General features: G+C 38.0%; 1 protein-coding gene across 3 annotated transcripts in view; it reads right to left on the reverse strand.

Annotated features, from left to right (window-relative positions):
- Nucleotides 1–9,412: 9,412 nt before the first annotated feature.
- Nucleotides 9,413–21,107, reverse strand: part of LOC309496042 (protein NLRC3-like) — a 30,488-nt gene continuing 18,793 nt past the window's right edge. For all 3 annotated transcript variants that reach the window (XM_082165975.1, XM_082165974.1, XM_082165973.1), the window contains 4 exons: nucleotides 19,761–19,934; nucleotides 19,173–19,346; nucleotides 10,567–10,613; nucleotides 9,413–10,471 (listed from right to left, as the gene is read on the reverse strand). In XM_082165975.1, coding sequence (XP_082022101.1) covers nucleotides 9,894–10,471; nucleotides 10,567–10,613; nucleotides 19,173–19,346; nucleotides 19,761–19,934 — 973 coding nt within the window. In that variant the 3' untranslated portion in view covers nucleotides 9,413–9,893. The remainder of the gene's footprint in view (nucleotides 10,472–10,566; nucleotides 10,614–19,172; nucleotides 19,347–19,760; nucleotides 19,935–21,107) is intronic.

Consider the following 21,107-nt stretch of genomic DNA (forward strand, 5'->3'; position numbering starts at 1 on the left):
AGGCTGAGCCATAATCATCAAAATTATAACAAATAAAGGCTTGAAATATCTCACTTTGCATGTAATGAGTCTATATATAATATATTAGTTCACCTTTTAAGTTGAATTACTGAAATAAATGAACTTTTGCGCAATATTCTAATTTTTTGAGTTTCACCTGTAGCTACCGATGAGCTAACAAGCTACCTATGACACTGATTAGCCTACTATTGCTAACTCTAACTCTTCTCTAACTAACTAATTTCAGCTGTTCTGAAACCAAAAACTCAGAGTTTCCCATCTCAGGGTAAGTCAACTCAGAGTTCAAGTTTTAACTCAGAGTTGGTTGAACCTCCTTATTGAAACAGGCCCCAGCACTTCTGAGGTAAATTTCCCAGGATTATTATTACGATAGCATTATTCCTCACAGCGTCGCAAGACGACGTAAAGTGCTCGAGTCTAATTAAACTTGATGTGTTTTATCCAGCTGATGTGGGCGTTGACACGTTTGCATGGATCGCCTCAGATCATTTGCGTTTGAATAGCACGCGCTCTCCGTGGGCGTGGTCAAATTAGGACTTAATGAGCTATAATGAGCTGAACTGAGAACGACTGACATCTCTCTCTTTTCATACAGATTAAATAAACAGAATATTTGTTTTTTATATAAATTACTTCATTTAAAAGAAGAGAATTCAAGCTTCATGCCTGTGTGACAAGTATTCGCTGAGTTATGCTGCGTTCACACCGGACGCGAATAGCGCGTCAAATTCGCGCCTGCCGCGTCTAGTTTGACGCTTGACCACTTTGTGTTAATTCGCGTGTCTAACGCGCGTAAAAACAAAAGTTTGAAGCGAAATTTACGCGCGTCAGAGGTGAAAGTTTTGGCGGCCATCTTTTTTAGATGTTTATCGAGCATTAGCATTAGCATTAATCGAGAGAGTCACCGCTCGTATATGCTTTGGAGAGCAGAAACAGCTGCGTAGGGGACATCGTCGCTGTACTCGGGTCCACCAGACCCTCCGGAGGGTTTCAGGAGTTTCACAATTTGCTCCAGGAGCTAGGTTTGGTGGACCTAACGGTGAGGACGCTGACGAGGACAGCGTAGGCCGTAAGGCCTCGGCCTCGAGTGGTCGCTGCCTGACGAGCCCGCGCTCTACAGCCCGGCGCGAGGTTCACCCTCGCCCGCACCCACCTAATCTGTCATTTATTTTTGTTTTGATAATAAATGGAGTCAGCCTCCAAAAGTGAAACCTGTCCTGTGATTTTTGTTTTTATACACTAAATTGTGTTTGTTGTCTTTACATTAGAATAATAATGTTTCATATAATCTAGAATAGATATGGAATAAATAGCATTCAAAACAAAATGAGTATCTCTCATATATTGAAATCGAGTTTTTATGTGAAAGATTTGCTTTGCACACCAAGCATTTTAGTCATATTACAAAATAATTTATTGAGGCCAAACATAAAATAACATTATAAACTGTCACTTCACCACGTGACAGCAGCAAGCAGGCTCCTGATTGGTTAACGCGGCGCGAATTGACGCAGAAGTTCAGATTTTTCAACTCGGGCGGCAGACGCGAATTCGCGTCAAACACGATAATGCACAAATAGCACTACATAAAACATTCGCGCGTAACGCGCTTAACGCGCCAGACGCTCAATTCGCGCCATTCGCGCGAACTTGACGCGCGAATGAGGCGTATTCGTGTCTACCGCGCCGCGCTCTACGCCTCATTCGCGCCGCAGGAATTTTTTACGCGCGTAACGCGTCTTTGCATTGACTTAACATTGAAATCACTCGCGCCTGACGCGCTATTCGCGTCCGGTGTGAACGCACCATTATAGTTCATTTTTGGACGCGTTTCAGAATGGACTTCACTGACAGAGAGAAGGCAGAACTCGCATCATGTTTATTTTTCAAAATTTTAATTGTTTATTAATAAACAAGTGTTTTCTGTGTCAGTGTCGGCTGCAAAGATGAAGTTGACAATGCTGACTCACGATCTTCGCAGTAGTGAACGCGCCAGAGAGAAATGCACATTTCATACGGATTACTGTACATAAGCAGAGAGCAGTCTGTTTTCTTTCGTTTTAAATTGTTTTGTTTAAAAGTACACATTTCATGCTTTCTATATATATTTCTCAGGTCTGTGAGGCAAGAAGCTTATACGCTGAGTTTCGGTTCATTTATGAGACGAGCTCCAGTTCACGCGCCGGCGCCTCAGTGTCGTGATTATCTATTGTCTGCTATATTCTTATTTATTAAATCCAGGCAATTGGTTCATGAAACATTGATTAAAATTAAGATACAATTAATACAAAATGAAATTCACTTTAAAGAAAGGCTTTGTGCTTTCTGTTTGAGGTCTCTGTGAAAGTCTTAAAGCAGTCTCTTAGTTCCGCTTTTAGAGCGGTCACGTCCGTAACAGAGAACTGACACGTACGTAACATTGTTTTTTTCTAATAAATGTGAACACGAAAAATTTAATAAAATGAATATTTTATGTTCTGTGGAGGCCGACCCTTCTTCATCCGATGGGTAGTATTAACCTACTTTTGGTTTGCGCAGTGTAATTCATAGAATTACAAAAAAAATGTTGGCACCTAAAAGTTAAAGATTTTTTTTGTGTCATGTGTATTTCCCTCATATTAAATATAAAACGCTGTGTACACTGATATTTTTCTAATGTCTGGACTATTTTATTAAGGGAGTATGGATATATAAACAGACGTTTCAATATATTGGTATTAAATGTATTTTCTGAGTATTTATATTTTAAGTTTTTACTGCAAATGTCACGCCCATAACGCTGGAATTGCCCAGTTTTAAAGAATTTATCCTCAACTAGTTTTGTGGTGTAAGTCTACATATTTTATAATGTTAACTTCAAATAATACTAATAGTAATTTAAAGATGTGGTAGCATTGGATCTGGATGGGAAGGATAACTCTGGGAGTTGGAAGGGGTGTGTCGCGATTCTCCCTTCTCACACCGCAACACAGGTTTGTGGATCTGAGTGTCGCGATTTCGGTTTCATATCGCATATCGTTACAGCCCTACATTTTACACATCACACTCCACTGTTATGGTGGCCATTTCAGTAGATTTACTCACTAACATTGTTGTGGAAACACAATAAGAATGGAAACTAAAATATGGTAGTATCGTGCTACAGCGCACATTCTATCAGCTGCAGTTCTGGCGCCTCTGTCCCAATACTGTAAAACTCGAAGTACATTCACATCACATGTTAATGCAGCGGTAGAGTTACACTCACAAGACACTGCACTTATTCGCGATCACAAAAGTTCATTATTTGCTCGTGCTTTAAAGCTTTGTCGGGTAAACATTTAATTGGCGTTCTGTTCTGACATGACGCACTTTTTCTGAGCGTGTACGCCCGAAGCGCGCTGAGAGAGCTACATGGAAAAATATGCAAACAAGCCACTTTGAAATTTAGTTGTTTTCATGAAAACAAAAGTTGGGTGACCCTCCCCCTAGGCAAAAAAAAAAGTTGGATGACCCTCCCCTCAACAAAGAATAAAAAGACATGACCCTCCCCTATTTTCTTCCGGTGGTCCATTCCATAAATACCGAAAGGTCCCTAACCAACTAATAAATTCTTAATCGACCAAGCCTCTTCTAGTCGACTAACGGTTAGTCAACTATTAGGGGGCAGCCCTAGTAAATCGTTTCTATTATCAGCAATGTGTAATTGTGATGTTCAAAACATCTACAATAAAGTCTGAAATGTATTAGAGCGTTTACTGTCCTCACTTTTAATTGTATATTTGTAGCAAATGGATAATTTGTATTAACAAGCACCCACGCCCAAACCACCCTCTTAGTGTCCCATTTTTTTGGTTTGTCCCCTTAACATTTATGTGCAAGGCCCTGAAAAGCCAGACTCATGATCTTGTTCCTGGAGAGCAGGTACTCATCAGAAGCCTGACACCAATGAAGGTGGGAGAACCGAAGTACCTGGGTCCATTCACTGTGATAACAGTCACAAGGATGGGAGTGCTGACAGACCATCAGCCTCAGTGGATACATGTCTCAAGATTGAAACTGAAAGGGTAGTACCCTAAATAATTGGACGACACGCCCAAGAAGCCTGCCTCAAATGTTGTCAAGGTGAGAAATCCAGAGACTGAGCTGTGCAGAAGAACTGTACCTTATAGTGGTGCAGGGGTCTCTGCAGGCAGAAGATAGATAACCTAAATTGGCTACTCTGGATAATCAAAGGTATCCTTGACACCATTTAGGTCTAAATTACAAACTGGCTGAGTGGCATACCAAATACTTTCATTATGCATTGATGTATGAGTATTAGGCCTTAATTGCAATTTTACATTCATCTGTGTAATTTAATTTTATCTTCAATATTACAATCAATTGACCTGTTTGTCCCGTGAACACTCAGTGTTAATTGTTGATTAATTCTAAGAAATGTACATTTCCGGGGCGTGGGAAATGTCTTTCTTACTTTACAGTACTACTAAAAGCAAGTAGTCAAGATCTATGATTAGAGACTCCAGATATGAGCTTGAGACATGGACAACTTTACGTGTGACATGAACAAGATTTTATTAACTAGACCAAACACTTAAACTACTCTAAGGCCTCGTTTACACTGCAGGTCTTGATGCCCAATTCTGATTTGTTGCCTAAATCCAATTTTTTCCGATTTTAAACAGTCCGTTTACACGTTCTTTCAATTGTGACCCATATCCGATTCATGTGTTTACACTTGCCATACTATCTGAAACATTGCGCATGCTTAAAGGGTTAAATTATCTTGCTTCACGCAAAATATGCTTGATGCTAGCTCTGCGATATATGCAAAGTTCGCCAAACATCACCATGATTATGAGACGGAGGAGGACGAAAAGTGCCATCATTGCAGCCTGCACATATGCTTCAGTTATTGTGTGTGAGAGAGATCTCAGGACTGGTGGGAGCATATTGTGTTTAAATATTGGCTTTAACGAGGAGCAGTGGGTCCGAAATTTTAGGATGAGCAAGCCAACCTTTGATATGTTGTGTCAACATTTGTCCACATTCCTATCCTACGACGACACAAAGTTTCGTCGGGCCATCCGCCCCTTTGCAGACGTGCGTCGGGGTTTCTCTCGTCACCGCGGAGACGTTGCCTAATGCCTCAGAAAATCCGATCTGCCTTTTTACATGACAGTCGCATTGGCACATATCCGATTTATATCTGATTTATTTCCACATATGAATGAGGCCTGAAACCGATCTCGAAATGATCACTGTCATAGTACACATCGGATCTGTCACATGTTAGCAAAAAATCGGAATTGGGTCACATTTCACTGACAGTGTAAACGAGGCCTAACATACACACACATACATGCATACAGTTTACCAAGGGAAAGAGAGCTGAAGCAGAATACAGGAAAGCAAGAAGTTAAAGCATTGTTTGAAATTCAGCAGATCAACAGCCTTGAGCAAACCATCGGTTTAGTTCTAACACGCCCTTCTTTAAAAGGGGTAAGGATACTTAATGTATCAAATAATGAGACTAAGTTTGATACTTGCATGTCTCGCCCATTTGAATTAAACTGTCCTGATGCAATTTGTTGAGGCTCCAGTTGATCTTTACTGATGTGGTCTTGATGAGAGAGAACCAGTGGGAGTCAGAGGACCTTTGGTGAATGGAAAGACAAGGCCGCAGCCTGGCAAAAGCTTGGGGGTCCTTAGAAAACTAAGGACTAAGAAAACTAAGTTCAGCATCATCATCACACCAGGATTTCAGAAAGGGACTAAGGGTGCTTTCACACTTGGTTCGATTGCCTGTTCCGAACCCGAGTTCGATTGCTCCCCCCTCCCCCTGCCCCCGATAGACTGTGTTCACATTATTTTATTTGTATCCGAACCGCGGTACGCTTACGTCATCAAGCTGCAGCTGGCGCGTACTCGTGTTGCTTGGTAACCGCTATGAAAAGGCGTCAAAATGGATAGAATTGCTCGCTTCACATTTGTTCTTCTTCTTTTTTAACCTTTGGTTTTGTTTTCAGAGAAAAGATACAGAAACACACTTGCGTCTGTCTGCCTCAAAAGTATTAAAACCGTTCCAAAGACAGCGGGATGTCCGCCCGCCCGCCGAAGACAATTTTTGTGGAGGCTAGCAGAAATCATTTCTCTGCTTGCAGTGCGTCAATCCCGCTTTTCGTCAAGGTAAGTGTATATAGACCCTTTTACAGTTGTTCAACACACACGCACCAGATTATACGCCATCAATAGCGGTTCACTTCCGCGATTTGGTACGATTGCGTTCATATCAGCAGCGAACCGTACCCGAGTTCACATGAACCGTACCCCAGACCACCTTTTTAAGCGGACTCGAGTACGGTTCGCGGGTGCGCACCCGAATTCGGAAAACAGCGTTCACATCATCCAAATGAACCGAACTCTGACGTCATTCGAACCCGGGTGCGCACCAAAAGTGCTAGTGTGAAAGCGCCCTAAGAGAGTAAGAGGCTAAGAGACGTGATCTTGTGATTAATGATTTTTAAAGCGTGAAGATGTCACACCCTCTGGATGGCTGTGAGCCAATAAGAAGTTGTTCCCTTTGGAGTGAATTTCTTTACGACCCTTTGTTCAAGCAGGCCTTTGAACATGTTATTTGATTGGGTGTTTAAGAAAAGAATCTTCAAGATTCTTATAATACTAATGCATCACAAAGTTAGCAAAATGTAATGTAAATTAACAAATGGGGGATGAAGATTGGAGTTTATAGAGACTAAACATTCTACACATATAATTTTGTTTAACCATAGTATGCATATCTGAAACATTAACCCAAAAGAGTACAAAGGCCAAACCACATAAAAGGAAAATCATGAGATGGGAAAATTAGATACATGTTTATACATTTCTCAAGTGGTTATATATAGAATATATAGGATTAAAAAGGTTTATTTCTCCCTCTCAGTAAGAATTAAGTGAGATTCACAACTCTTAGCAAATTCCTTTTGGGGTCCTAAAAAGTCTTATCAGTATTAATGTGTCCTGTAACAGGACACCAGGTTCTGCCAGTGTGTTAGCTTCATTTGTGATGTTAGTTTTGGGGGAAGTTTCACAGACCTTTGTTGGGAGAGCGAGTTTGCTGGATTATTCATTAAATATAATGAATAATTTGTGTGTGTCTGATTGGTCCAGATGCTACATGATCATTGAGTATGCAGTATCTGCACACAAGAAGACATAGTAAGTATTTCTTATATCATCAGTTAGTTGAACACATTTGGCTGTTTCAGTGTCTCTTCTCATGCAGTGCATTTGGTCTGTCAGTCTGTGACGAGGATCTGATGGGGGCATCGGAGTTTTGACTCTGGATGCAGTTGCTTCTCTCTTTGTCTCTCATGGCAGCTTGTTTCCATTGTCGTTTCTGCATTAACTCAGTCTTTCTCCATGCAAGCCCCCCAGAAGTATCAGTAAATGTCCTCTCTCTCCCTCTCTTGTTGCACAGTGTAGTCACTATTGTTTACATTGGCAACTGTCCCAGAAGCCATTGTCTGGTTTTATCCTAAAAAAATTAACACACTCAAGAGAGCCGCATGTACTGTATCAAATTTAACACATGTAATAAATTCTGACCGCAATTGTCTATGAGAAATCTTGTCTGCTTTTCAGTCACCTCTTTCAAATGTCTCTTAATTGTAACATCTGGTTGACAGTAGTAGTTCCTAATTTTTATTTTAATAAAGCAAGTTCTTCTTTGCAGAATGCCGAAAAAGCAGTGAACTACTCTTAATTAACTAAGCACACTATAATTAAATAATCCTCACAAATACATCAGCACAATGTATATTGTTATACATTCACTTTTCAATCTCAATCCAGTAATAGTAAATGAAACTCAACAATTATTTTTCCTTTTATGATGAGCTCCAAAACTTGTATTTAAATTGGTCACCCAATCGTGTTCTTTTACATGGCAAAATCTCAATCTCTGAGTGCAGGCCCGGAGTGGGTAATCGGGAGAATCGGGAGAATTCCCGGTGGGCCGCTTCACTTTTGGGCCGGTCGAGGATATATAATTTTTTTTTTCTCCACATTTCAATGTCACGGCTACACACGTTCCGCATTCTGACACCGCAGCGCGCAGCCTCTGCATGGTTTGTACCATGTGAGGGAGTTCTCCCCTCCCCTCCTATAGAGTTGGTTGGGTCCATAACACGTCTTTTCCAAAACGTTTTCTCAGGTAGGCTACCGCGGCACCGCCGGCGCTTACCGATAGCTGCTGGGCCGGCCCTACCGTAACGGTACGCGTCAGGGAGGATGGATGGGAGGAAGAGGCCAGGAGGTATGGAAGCTTTGTTTCTGCCACAGAATAAAACATTTTTAAAGATAATTGCGACTTTTTATCTCACAATTGCGAGTTTACAGCTCGCAATTCTGACTTTATTTCTCAGAATTGCGAGATATAAAGTCAAAATTGTGTGAAATAAAGTCGCAATTGCGTGTTATAAAGTCAGAATTGCGAGATATAAATTCAGAATTGTGTGAAATAGTCGCAATTGCGTGTTATAAAGTCAGAATTGCAAGATATAGCCTAAAGTCAGAACTGCGTGAAATAAAGTCGCAATTGCTTATAAAGTCAGCAAGATAGAGTCAGAATTGTGATATAAAGTCGCAATTGTATGTTATAAAGTCAGAATTGCAAGATATAAAGTCAGAATTGTGTGAAATAAAGTCGCAATTGCTTCTTATAAAGTCAGAATGGCAAGATATAAAGTCAGAACTGCGTGAAATAAAGTTGCAGTTGCTTATAAAGTCAGAATTGCAAGATATAGAGTCAGAATTGTGTGATATAAAGTCGCGTTATAAAGTCAGAATTGCGAAATATAAAGTAAGAATTGTGTGATAAAGTCGCAATTGCTTCTTATAAAGTCTAAGTGAATTATTATTTAACCTTTACATTATTTGTTGAACCATGGTATTAATACAAACTACACAATAGCTGAACTGTTGCTTCATTTATCCAATTTAGAAAAAGTGCTAATTTGGAATTCCACCATGGAAAAAGTGGGCCGGTCTTGGGCCTGAAACTCCCGGGCTGAAAAGTGGCCCCACTCCGGCCCTGTCTGAGTGTAACAAATTTCAGACGTCTTTAAATAACATGATGATATAATACAAAACTATATATTTGATGACCTTCATTTAATATTGTACTCTTTATTCATTTATCTATTTAACTCTTGAAGCTCCCACATTTCATTCAAAGTATGGTCTTTAACCGATCTGAGCCAGTACATAAATAAAAATCTCATAAAAATCCATTCAGCCAAATTATCTAAATACAGTTGCATACAGTGTGTATGTGGTAAACTGCGTATGTGGTAAATTTTTCATGGTAAATATTGTAGCTACAAAAAATGCAGACAGTCAACCAAAATATTAAACTTTTATTAGAAATGTTACACTTTTTATTAGAAATGGAGATCCTGAAAAAATATGTCTTTTTGAAAGTCCATAACTTTGTGTCCCTGTACCTCTGAGAAATATTTTAATTGATATATTTTTGATTTATGGAGTTTTGATGAAGTATTTGTTGAAATTGAATGAAAGGAACATAGAATCATCTTCAGATAGTAGTTTTATGAACCAGAGTCTTAGTTTGAACTAATTAAGGACAATTTTATGTATAGGTTCACTTTTAATGACAAATTCTTGAGTACAATAAAACAAGATGTACAAATTCATAAAATGACACAAATTATACATACACATACACTTCATATTTAAATGTATTTAATGATTTGTAGATTACATTTAATAGATTAACACTCGTGAAAATATTAGCAATTGGTTTGTTTGGGTTGCAAAGCATGCTGGGTAACTGACCACACTACAGTATATAAAGTGGCAGTGTTTCAGTCAAGTGTGTGTGTTATGTCTCTGTTGTTACTCGTAGGCTTTTCAATCTCACACAGACACACTGAGGAGTTTGAACCATAAACCCCAAATCCAGCACAGAGAGACTGAGTAAATGTGGAGGTGAATGTGTGTAAGTGTGTGAGTGTGTGTGTGCCAGAGACACTGTAGAAGGACAGAGTGCCGGCCGACACATCCACATACACTCCTACTCTCCTACAGGAGCGGGAAGGAACATGTATGCCAGTGAACATATTATTGTGCCAGACAATGAATGCGTCATCAGAGCAGATCAGACACCAGGAGTTTTCATTGCGTCCAAACACAGATTTATTGCCTCCTTTCCTACTGATTCCTTTATATGTCACTGATATAACAGCATCTCCACTCCAATCAGCCTCCCAGTAACAGCGTCCAGACAGACTCTCTCTATACAGAACCTGAGACCACTCATCAAATCTCTCTGGAAGATCAGGATATGGCTGATACTCTCTCACATGTGTCACCTTCCTGTTCTCCTCAGACAGAATGAGACGACTGTTTGCTGTGTTTAGATCCAGTGTGAGATCACAGGCATCTGGACACAAAAAGAGAGCAAAAACAATCACCAAAGGGTGTGTGTGTGTGTGTGTGTGTTTGTGCGTGCATGCGTGCGTGCGTGTGTATACGTACATTTGTACAGTCCAGCTGTGATCCGGAAATATCCTCCATGATCCAAACTATAAAACACACACACGCAGCCACATTAAATCAGTAAATGCACACACAAAGAGAGAGAGGGAAGTACAGGGCAGGGTAATTAATCAAATTATATTTTCAGTTATGATTTTTGGCTTCCAGTGATTGTAAAGAAATAGATAATCAAGATAATATGACATGCTAAAGCATGCTAGAAAATTGTTAAAACATGTTAGCAATGTAAAGCAAAGTATTAACCCCCTGTGGTCAACAGACACGCCGGCACATTGTACTGGATTTTTTCTTCATTTTTTAAAAATACTCTTAATTTTTGGTCATACAGATAAGTGTAAGACATCATTCTAAATTAGTCTAAAAGGTCTACTTTTTTGTACACTCACAATAACCAAACTTTGTGCTTTTGCAAAGTAAAGAAAATAATCAGGGTGCGATTTCTTCCGTAATCAGCAAATACTTGCCAGACAGACATGAGAGATTTGTCTTTAGAAAGCTTGAAGTGTCATATTGAAAATAAATTTGATCTTTTTATGTAATCCGTATGAAACCAACTAGAGGGTACAGTTTATCACGTCTCTGCTCATTATCTGTAATGTGACCACACTATAATCGTCCATGTGAGCCATGTAAACCTTTAAATGCATCTATCACCTCAATAAACAAACAATTAGACTTTGTCAGTTTCATCTTTTTTTTTTTTTTTTTTTTTTTTTTTTTTTAGTTTGGAAGAAGATGCAGTGTACGGAATTTTCCTTGAATTTACTGAAGAAAAAGAATGTGATGCCAAGTGCGGCCTGATCCAGCAGAGGATATCATTTCTGCGAGCAAGTTTTTATTTTTTATTCTTACATTAATTAACGTGTTATTGTTAGCTTACATAAACTTATACACATTTTACTTATACACATTTTACTTTTATCAAACTATATGAGGAGGCTAAAATGTGTGAAATCGAATGAAATGGAACATGTTTATTAGATCCAATACTCAATAAATTACTGAAGGAGTTGTTCCCTGTAGCAGAAGAGCCCTTTCTCAATATTATTAACTCATCTCTAACTCTGGGTCATGTCTCTCAATAAAAAACCACAACTAGATCCAAATTAATTAATTACAGACCCATTTCAAATCTTCCATTAATGTCGAAAATACTAGAAAATGTTTTGCTCAAAGTCTGTTCAGTTGTGTTTTTTTGCAACAACAAAAAACAAAGATATTTGTGAAAAATTTAAGTCAGAATTCAGGCCCCAACATAGCGCAAAAACTGTTTCAAATGATTTGTAGCTTCTGACCAAGGCTGCATCCCGTTTTTTTAAAGTTATATTTTTGGCCTTTTTATGCCTTTATTGGATAGAGCAGTACAGATCAGACAGGAAAGCGTGGTGTGGAGAGAGGGGAACGGGATCGGCAAAGGACCCTTAAGCCGGGAATCGAATCTGGACATTAGCACCGTATGTGCTAGTTTTATTTGGTTTGAGTTCTGCTGTCACGGATAGGTTCTGTTTAGTCTTAGTTTTCATTGTGTTCAGTTTCTGTTTGTCTGTTTTAGTTTGTTAATTAGTTCTGTCATCTTCTATTCCCCGCCTGTTTGTCACCATGGTCACTGATGGATTTAGTATTCTTTTCAGGTGTATCTAGTTAATTAGCCCTTTTGTTTTCTATGTATTTTAGCACTGTGTTTAGTCCTGTTTAGTTGTCTGTTATTGTTAATGTTAACTGGTTATTTTGATTACGCTTTTGAAGTTCTAAGAAACCAGAGTAGTTTTGTTATTTCGATTTTGTTATTAATAAAGACTACTGCACATAGATCCTGTTTCCTTTTTCATCTCAGCTGCGACCAGCATGTGACAGAATAACAGCATTGAAGATTTTCCTCCTCTCCCATGGGGATCTGTCCCTCGAGGCCCACACACAAATGCATTTAGATCTGGTCTCTTTCACCCATTATGATGACACCAGCCTCTGTATATTTTACCCGGGGATGGGTCTGGGGGAGCTTCTAGGATTTTGTAGAATAGGTGCTTGTCCACTATAGATTCCCCTTCCCCATTGTGGAAAGTGAAGAGAAAGACTGTGAGACAGCCCCAAGCCAAGTGTCTGAAATTTCCAAGTCCATTCCAGTGAGAGAAATTCCAGAGCCCGTTTCGGTGAAAGAAGTTCCAGAGCCCGCTCCAAAGAAAGCCCTTCCAGAGCCCTCTTCAAAGCTGTTTCAGAGCTTGCTCTTCCTCCACACATCTACATCAGCCTCTGAGCCCAGTCCAGTGTCGACCCCAGCCCCAGAGCTCAGTCACGAGCCTGCTCAAGCCCATGAGTCTACACTGGTGTCTGTTCTTGCCCCAGAGCTCAGCCAGGAGGCTGCTCAAGCTCCTCAAAAGAAAAATGGGGTGGAGGGTATAATAGGTTTTGTTCTGTCTTAAATTTCTTTGTATTCAGTTTATGTTTGCCTGTTTATTTTGTTAATTAATTCTGTCATCCTCAGTCCCCTGCCTGTTTGTCACCATGGTTACTGATTTATTATTCTGTTGTGGGGCCTGTACCATGAAGGTAGCTGAACAAACTCGGGGTTACAGGATTAGTTTTGAGTTGACAAAACCAAACCGATGCAATCAGGCTTTATTGGTACCATGATGCAGCTCATCAACTTTCTCTGTCAACTCAGGCTTTGATCCTTAAGCTATGATTACTCCACGCGCGCGTGCACATAAAAGAGTGACGTCGACACTGAACAACCAATCACGGGTAGAGCATGAGCGATATATTTTCCCGCGGAGGAGCAAGAGATAATCATTCAGAATTACGATGAATTTAAATATGTATTCAAGCTCAAAACAATACGGTCTCTGCTGCCAAAGCAAGAGAAGACTGTTGGAGAAAGATTGCTGATTGTTAATGTGTAAGTTAAACAAATACGTTCTATATTTATGTAAAATTATGTATGTATGTGTAGCCTATATGTGTAATATAGCCTATTTTTATAATATATAAAAAATTATACATGCACATTTTTTATATATTATAAAAATAGGCTATAGGCTATATTACACATAGGCTACACATACATATATACATAATTTTACATAAATATAGAACGTATTTGTACTACTAAGAAAGCTAGGGAATCCTATCATAAGATTAACAGAATAATAATAAAGATTTAAAATAATTCTTAACATGTATTATATTGTATAGTACATTTGTGCAATTTGCTTTTTGAAAAAATAAACTAAAATGTGTTCATGTGATGTCACCCTATCAATATATCTTACCGGCAATTTTATAAAAGCCCTACTGCAACGCAATATTTGCGGTCCAGTAAGTGCATGAATTCGACGTGTTAAATTCTTTATGTGCGGCTCAAGAAGTTCGCAAAGATAAGACATTCCTTCCGCGGAAAATCTGTATCTTTCATACAAGTAACTATCAGGAAAGGCAAGGGGATTTTGTCTGGCTAAAAACTCTTTCTCGACGAAGTGCTCGTCAAACAATTTGCGCTGAGATGTCACAGGATTTGGAATAAGTTACGTCACCTATGTTTCTTTGCTCTCAGCTGATTGGTCAAACTTCAGTCTGAGATCTTGAATCCAGAACATAACCTGCCCCGGAGCAGGTTAGCCGTGCAGCGTAAGATACCATGGCAATGAACACCGATTCAAGCCAAGCTACTTTCATAGTACCTAAAACCCAGGGTTGGCGGAAACTAAACTGAAACATAGCTGGCTAGCCACCTAAACCGGCTTCATGGTACAGGCCCCAGGTGTGTCTATTTAATTAGCCCTTTTGTTTGGTGCTTATTTAAGCCTGTTTAGTCCTGTTCAGTTGTCTGTTATTGTTAATGTTCACTGGTTGTTCTGTAGATGGATGGGTGGATGGATGGATGGATAGATCTTTATTGGTCATTGTTAAAGAAACAACAAAACAAGTTTAGCAATTGAAAGAGATAGACAATGTAAATGTGAATAGATAAATGGATCCAAACAAATAAAGACATAATTTAGAATGCAAAATAAGATATAACTACAAAGATGGACATAATGGACATAAACATAAGAGTTAGTGGGCATGATCGTGCAGTACAGTGATGTTATTGCACTTCTTTTTATTGCATGAGTTTCAGGTATGATGGAAAATGTATTCACGCATTTAACTACCTGAGGGAAGAAGGTATTTTTCAGTCTGTTTTTATTTATTTATTTAATTAATCAGTATCTTCTCCCAGAGGGTAGTGAGGAGAACAGATGATGTCGAGGATGATTGGCGTCTTTTAAAATGCAGATTGCCTTCTTTTGAAGTCGAGCAGTGTAGATGTCACTGAGTGTGATGTGCCAATGACACGCTCAGCTGCCCTCACTATTTTTGCAACTACATGCCAACTAACTCTCAGTAGAGTATTAGTTGACCTTTACGCTAGGTGTTAGGGTTCAGGTTATTAGAATAGGTTGACATGTATTTGCAAAGTTTCATAGTCAGTAGATTGTCTGTTGGGGAAACCTTCAAAATAAATGGTTAAAAGATATTAAGTAGAGTCTTTTAATACTCTAATGAGAGGTAGTTGACATGTAATTGCAGAGTTACTTAAAGTTAGCATTATATCTAAAGTGGTGTAGTATTCAAAAGAATGAAAACAAAAGCTAACTCCAAACGTCTAACTTCAATGTTGGAAGCATCAGTCAACAGTGCATCAGCAACTCAACAACTCTACTTCATTTACAATCTTCAATTAACTTTTTTTTTTTTATTAAATAACATTTGAAAAACCTGTATAAACTGAACACCAAAGAACAATAATAACTATTGAGCGATGGTGACGCGTTCATGAAAAATGTCACAAAGAACCAGCAAAAGTAATGATTATGAATATGTCAAATATAGCAAGGAGACATTTCAATTGTTTATTAATAAACAAGTGTTTTCTGTGTCAGTGTCGGCTGCAAAGATGAAGTTGACGATGCTGACTCGCGATCTTCGCAGTAGGCTAGTGAACGCGCCAGAGAGAAATGCACATTTCATACGGATTACATAAGCAGAGACTAGTCGGTTTTCTTTCATTTTGAATTGTTTTGTTTAAAAGTACACATTTCAAGCTTTCTATATATTTCTCAGGTCTGTGAGGCAAGTAGATAATACGCTGCATTTCGGTTCATTTATGAGACTAGCTCCAGTTCACGCGCCAGCGCCTCCTTGTCCTGATTATATTGCCTGCGATATTTACTTCTTATTTATTAAATCCAGGCATTTGGTTGATGAAACATTGATTAAAATTAAGATACAATTAATACAAAACAAAATTCACGTCTGCCCACTCCATTTGTCTCCCGATATATTGCGCATCTTACGATCTTTTCACTTTTCATATAATCAACATAGATGAAATAAAAAAAAAAATTATTTTATTTAAACATAAATATGAAACTAAATCGTTTTCTTTAATGACTAGGCTACAACACATAGGCTTAGCCTACAGTACAGAGACATTTAATGTCAGAAGCGGGATTTGAGCGAACGCCGTGTTACCAGTGGGCATGTCGGGGGAGAGGTAGGCCTACGATTTTCGAACAATCATCGAATATTATTTTGCTTGATATGCCAATCTTTAATATTTGTTGTTTTAAATGCCTGTTTGAGGTCTCTGTGAAAGGTTTAAAGCAATCTTTTAGTGCCACTTTCAGAACGGTCACGTCCGTAACGGAGAACTGTCACGTCCATAACATTGTTTTTTCCTCATAAATGCGAACTGTTTTGTGGAGAGCCAACCCTTTTTCATCCGGTGGGTAGTATTACTTTTGGTTTGCGCAGTGTAATTCACAGAATTACCAAAAAATATTTTGCCATCTAAAAGTTAAAGATTTTTTGTGTCACGTACGTAACGCATGTGTATTTCCCTCATTTTAAATATAAAACGCATGTGTAGAATGATATTTTTGTATATTATTGTATATATTTTTATTTTTCAAGTTTTGACTGTAAATGCCATGTCCATAACGCTGGAATTGCCCAATAGTAATTTAAAGATGTGGTAGCATTGGATCTGGATGGGAAGGACAACTCTGGGAGTTGGAAGGGCTGTGTCGTGATTCTGCCTTCTCACACCCGACACAGGTTCGTGGATCTGAGGGTCGCGATTTCAGTTTCATATCACATATTGTTACAGCACTAAAAATGTATGGTTCTGCAACTTTAGGGTGCGAAAGCAAACATTTCAGTATATTTGCGATGTACTTCGCACACAGCTACGTGCAGCAATTTCTTGAGAGAGGAGGGGGATGTAGCGTATGGATGAAAACACGATGACTTACTCATTCTAAGATTCAGAAAGCTTTTAACCTATTGACTCATTTCATGTAAATCACAGTTTAGCGCCAATGAGTCTGGATTGAATTGCTCCCTTTGACACGTTTGTGGCATGGTAGAAATTAAACAGAAACACCTCCAAGCTCCATCGTGAGCTTCAAACAGATCGTAATCAGTTCATCTCCCCTCTCTCGGCAAGCAAGAAAGTCCAGGTGGCAGGGAGAGACCTCTCCAAAATGCCTAATACACATACACAAACATTCTTGGCATTTAACTCAGAATATAAGTATTTCCAAAATGTATATAATAGATTTCTGTATGAATGTATGTTTCCCCCCTTATGTTAGCCTAGTTATGACTTTCTAGTTGTGTTCTAGCTTATTTTAAAGAATAAGAATGTATCTCTACGTTTGTATCTTCCAGGCATATCGATGTTGGTACCGAATTAAACCTCTCAGTTTGCCTAAGCTAAATATATAAAGTAGGATACTATCTTTTGGAGTAGAAATGATGAATTCTAACACCATCATAAACCATGCAAATTAGGCTGTCAAGAGGAGACAAAGAAACTCTCTCCCGCTCAAAGTTTCTGAATTCTATTGGTCGGTTCACCCAGTATAGGTGTGGACTACGATTTCCTTAAAGGACGATGCACCGTCATCATCGCTTGCTTTTCTTCCTCTTCAAGTTCTTCAAGTTTGTCCTCTCTAAGTTTGTTTTGTGTTTTACTTTTGTTTTCTTAGCTTTTTGTCTTAGTCTTATCTCCGGCTTCTCGCCTTGTCTTAGTCTCGGGCTCATTCATTTCTATCTACGAGTGAAATGGACTTAGCCTGAATTTTTCGGCAACTTTGCTTACAAGTAAACCGTTTGAACTTCCCGCGAACGACACATGCTCCGGAAGAACCGAAAGAACGCTTCAAACTAACGGACACTTAGGACGGACACTCACACACACGCATTCTTGCTCAGCACCAAAGATCCATGCAAGTATTATTTCTATCGAGATTTAAATGCGTTTAAGGTTGTCTGCCCCTGCTTTAAGGTGATTTGATTCTTTGCTGGCTCTCAAAGGTTAACTGTTTGTGATATTTTGCCATTCTGTGATCTGTTCTTTCTTTCTTTACTTTCGTTATTCTGTTTATATATAGTCTTTGTTTAAATGTAGTTGTATGTTTTTATAGTTTCATTTATTAAAACCCATTATACGCTTGATTGTCTCTGTCTGCTGCTCACCGAACAAAGTCTCTTAAATGTGTGATCTTAAGCTACAAGCTTTATATTGTTGAGTAGCCTACAAGTTAGTAATCTTATAGAACAGGAAAGTTATTTTTCATGACCAGAAGAATAGCCTTTCTTGAGAGTTTATAAGAAGAATAATACTCCTTGAGAGTTGATAAGAAGATCGTATGGTCGGTTCGGTGGACGAACGGATTATTCGATGTGAAATTAATTCTGTAGGTTATTCTGAAATTTGATCTATAGCCTATCTGTATATTCATAATTGATTATAATTCGTTGTGGTTAATTATCTATATATAGAGATACAAATATACGGGATATGTATACCCTTTTTGGGCCATTTAAAATGTGTAGGTAATAATTTATCATAACCAGTATGATTAATTATTAATGATATATTCCCCTCATTTGAGCTACAGGTAATAATGACAGTGAGCGGGGTTTTGTGTGACGTCCACCTGTGAATGCATGATTGCAGGCTGGATTGCGTTTACATTACACTGAGATCCGATCACAATGCGTCCTCGACTACCTCCGAACCTGGACACGCTGATCGGATAACATTCCGATCAGAAGCGCGTTTACACTTGTCTTTTCAAAGTGCATGTGGACAACATCCAGATACAGGTTGCATGTTAATGCCAAGTGTAAACGCAGCCTTAGCACCACCACACGTAACAATGTCAGCATTAAAATATTAATTAAATTGTTTCATGCCTTCATTTGATTGACTGCCTTGATGATAATTTAGTATTAGATCATATATTACAAAAAACTAGAACAGATTATATACAGAAATATTTTGAAAATACATTTTATAAGCTCCTATTACTGTAAAAAACAAACAAATTATGAACTTGTTTGTTTTCTTCTTTTGTTCAGTAATTCTACTTGTTAACAGCAGGTGTTCATTGCTCAATCATCACTTAATCACATAATTAACTCCACAATAGGGATTGCTTTGTAAGTAAACAGCTCCTTTCTTAGATTATTTTTAATTTATTTTTACATATTACATAGAGTATTAGTTTTTGATTAGTAATAGCTCAACATACTTCAGTTTGATCAGTCTGTAGTTTGGATGGTTGAGTGCATCAGAGAGTAGCTTGACTCCTGAATCTCCTGGGTGATTGTAGCTCAGATCCAGCTCTCTCAGGTGTGAGGGGTTTAAACTTAGAGCTAAAGACACATAACCACAGCCTTTTTCTGTGACCATACAGCCAGACAATCTACAAACACACACAGAAACAGTACACATGACATTAGTTTGACAATCAGATTTGTTATTTTCTGCAGTTTAGTGTCCGTAGTATCTGTTATCTTGTCCATGCTGGCAAATAATCATGGCCAACCGACATGAATTATATAAATAATTTTAATAGCAAGGCCATTCAAAACCATAGTAAAGCGATCACCAACAGTTATTTTGGGTGAGAATTAATGTAAACATCATGATATAAAAGATTTATGTAAACAATCCTACAGCCATCTGTATATGAAAAAAAAAAAAAAAATCACATGCCTGCAAATGTTGTTTTTGTCTCTTGTTTCTTGTATTCGATCAATGCCACATTTGGATTTAAAATTTAACGGCCATTTACTGTGATACCATTTAGTTAATTCTTTTATAGAAACCCATTTACCTCAGTATCTCCAGCTGACAGTTTGGACTCTTCAGTCCATCAGAAAGAAGCTTCACTCCAGAATCCTGCAGGTCATTGTTACTCAGGTCCAGCTCTCTCAGAACAGCGTGTGAGGATTGTAGAGCTGATAACAAACTCTCACAAGATTGAGCAGTGAGATTACAGCAATGTAGCCTGTGTAAAGAACAAACAGCAATATAATGAGTTTATCCGGTAGGGTTTATAATCTAGAGTACAGATAACTTCGAAAAGCATTTTACCGTATTGATGTTTGCAAAGCTAAAACCATCAGATGTTCTGTGATTACTGAATGTAAGAGATCATTTAATGCTTTAAAATAAATGTCAAATGCATCCTTTAGTTTATATTTAAACATTAAACCAGTATTTTCAGTTTCCTTAATTTATGAAACAGTTAAGAATAATATGTAATACAATATATGTATACAAATAATACAATTAAGAATAAAATGGCTAGATCTTGTGCACAACTTGCCTGATGATGGAGATACATTGGCATTTAATATCATCACTTATTTATTCAAGGTGATCTCAAAAGGATTTGTATCTATTTTTACATTAAGTGTGGTTTCACCACACTTACATTTACATACGTTTTCATACACACTGAAACCTACATTATTGACAGCATTAAAACGTAAACTAATTACGTATTGGCAGCTTTACAGACATACAAATGTGTACGAATTCTTATTCATAGTGCTGTCAATCGATTAAAAAATTAACTTGATTAATCACAATCGTTTTTCTGTGATTAATCACGATTAATCGCAATTAACAACACTTACGTTTTTATAGGTTTATATTTTGTTTATATATTTTATAATGTAATAATTTCACAGTTAATCTCCAAATTAATTTAGAGACAACAAAAAGACAGTATATTTTAAATACTTTTTTAATGGCATCTTTTTATGAATAGCCAGTATCAAATTTTTTCCCCAATTTTAAACATGAATTATACTCATTCAACATTACAGAGTAATTGAAAGCTATCAATATTTTAACATTTATTAGGCTTCAAAAAATATAACTTAAATTAAGTGAACTTCAAACAATCCTCACATAAATATGTGTATATCCTTCCTGTCTAACATATCCAGTCTGCACTGCATTAGATTTAATATAGACTAATCCTTATTAAAGCTACAAAAGTTATTTAGTCAAGAGCAGTGAGTAATTTTCTCTGTTCCCTTTCTTCTTTGATTAACTTTACTGACAGATAGCATTATTGGCTGCTGTCCCTATAAGACCAGCCGCTGACGAACATGACCCGGATCTTTCATTCTCTCACACCTCTTTACGTTCATTTAAGACTTTATTTAAT

The sequence above is a fragment of the Leuciscus leuciscus genome (assembly GCF_965113295.1).
Source record: "Leuciscus leuciscus genome assembly, chromosome: 4".
Lineage (NCBI taxonomy): Eukaryota > Metazoa > Chordata > Actinopteri > Cypriniformes > Leuciscidae > Leuciscus > Leuciscus leuciscus.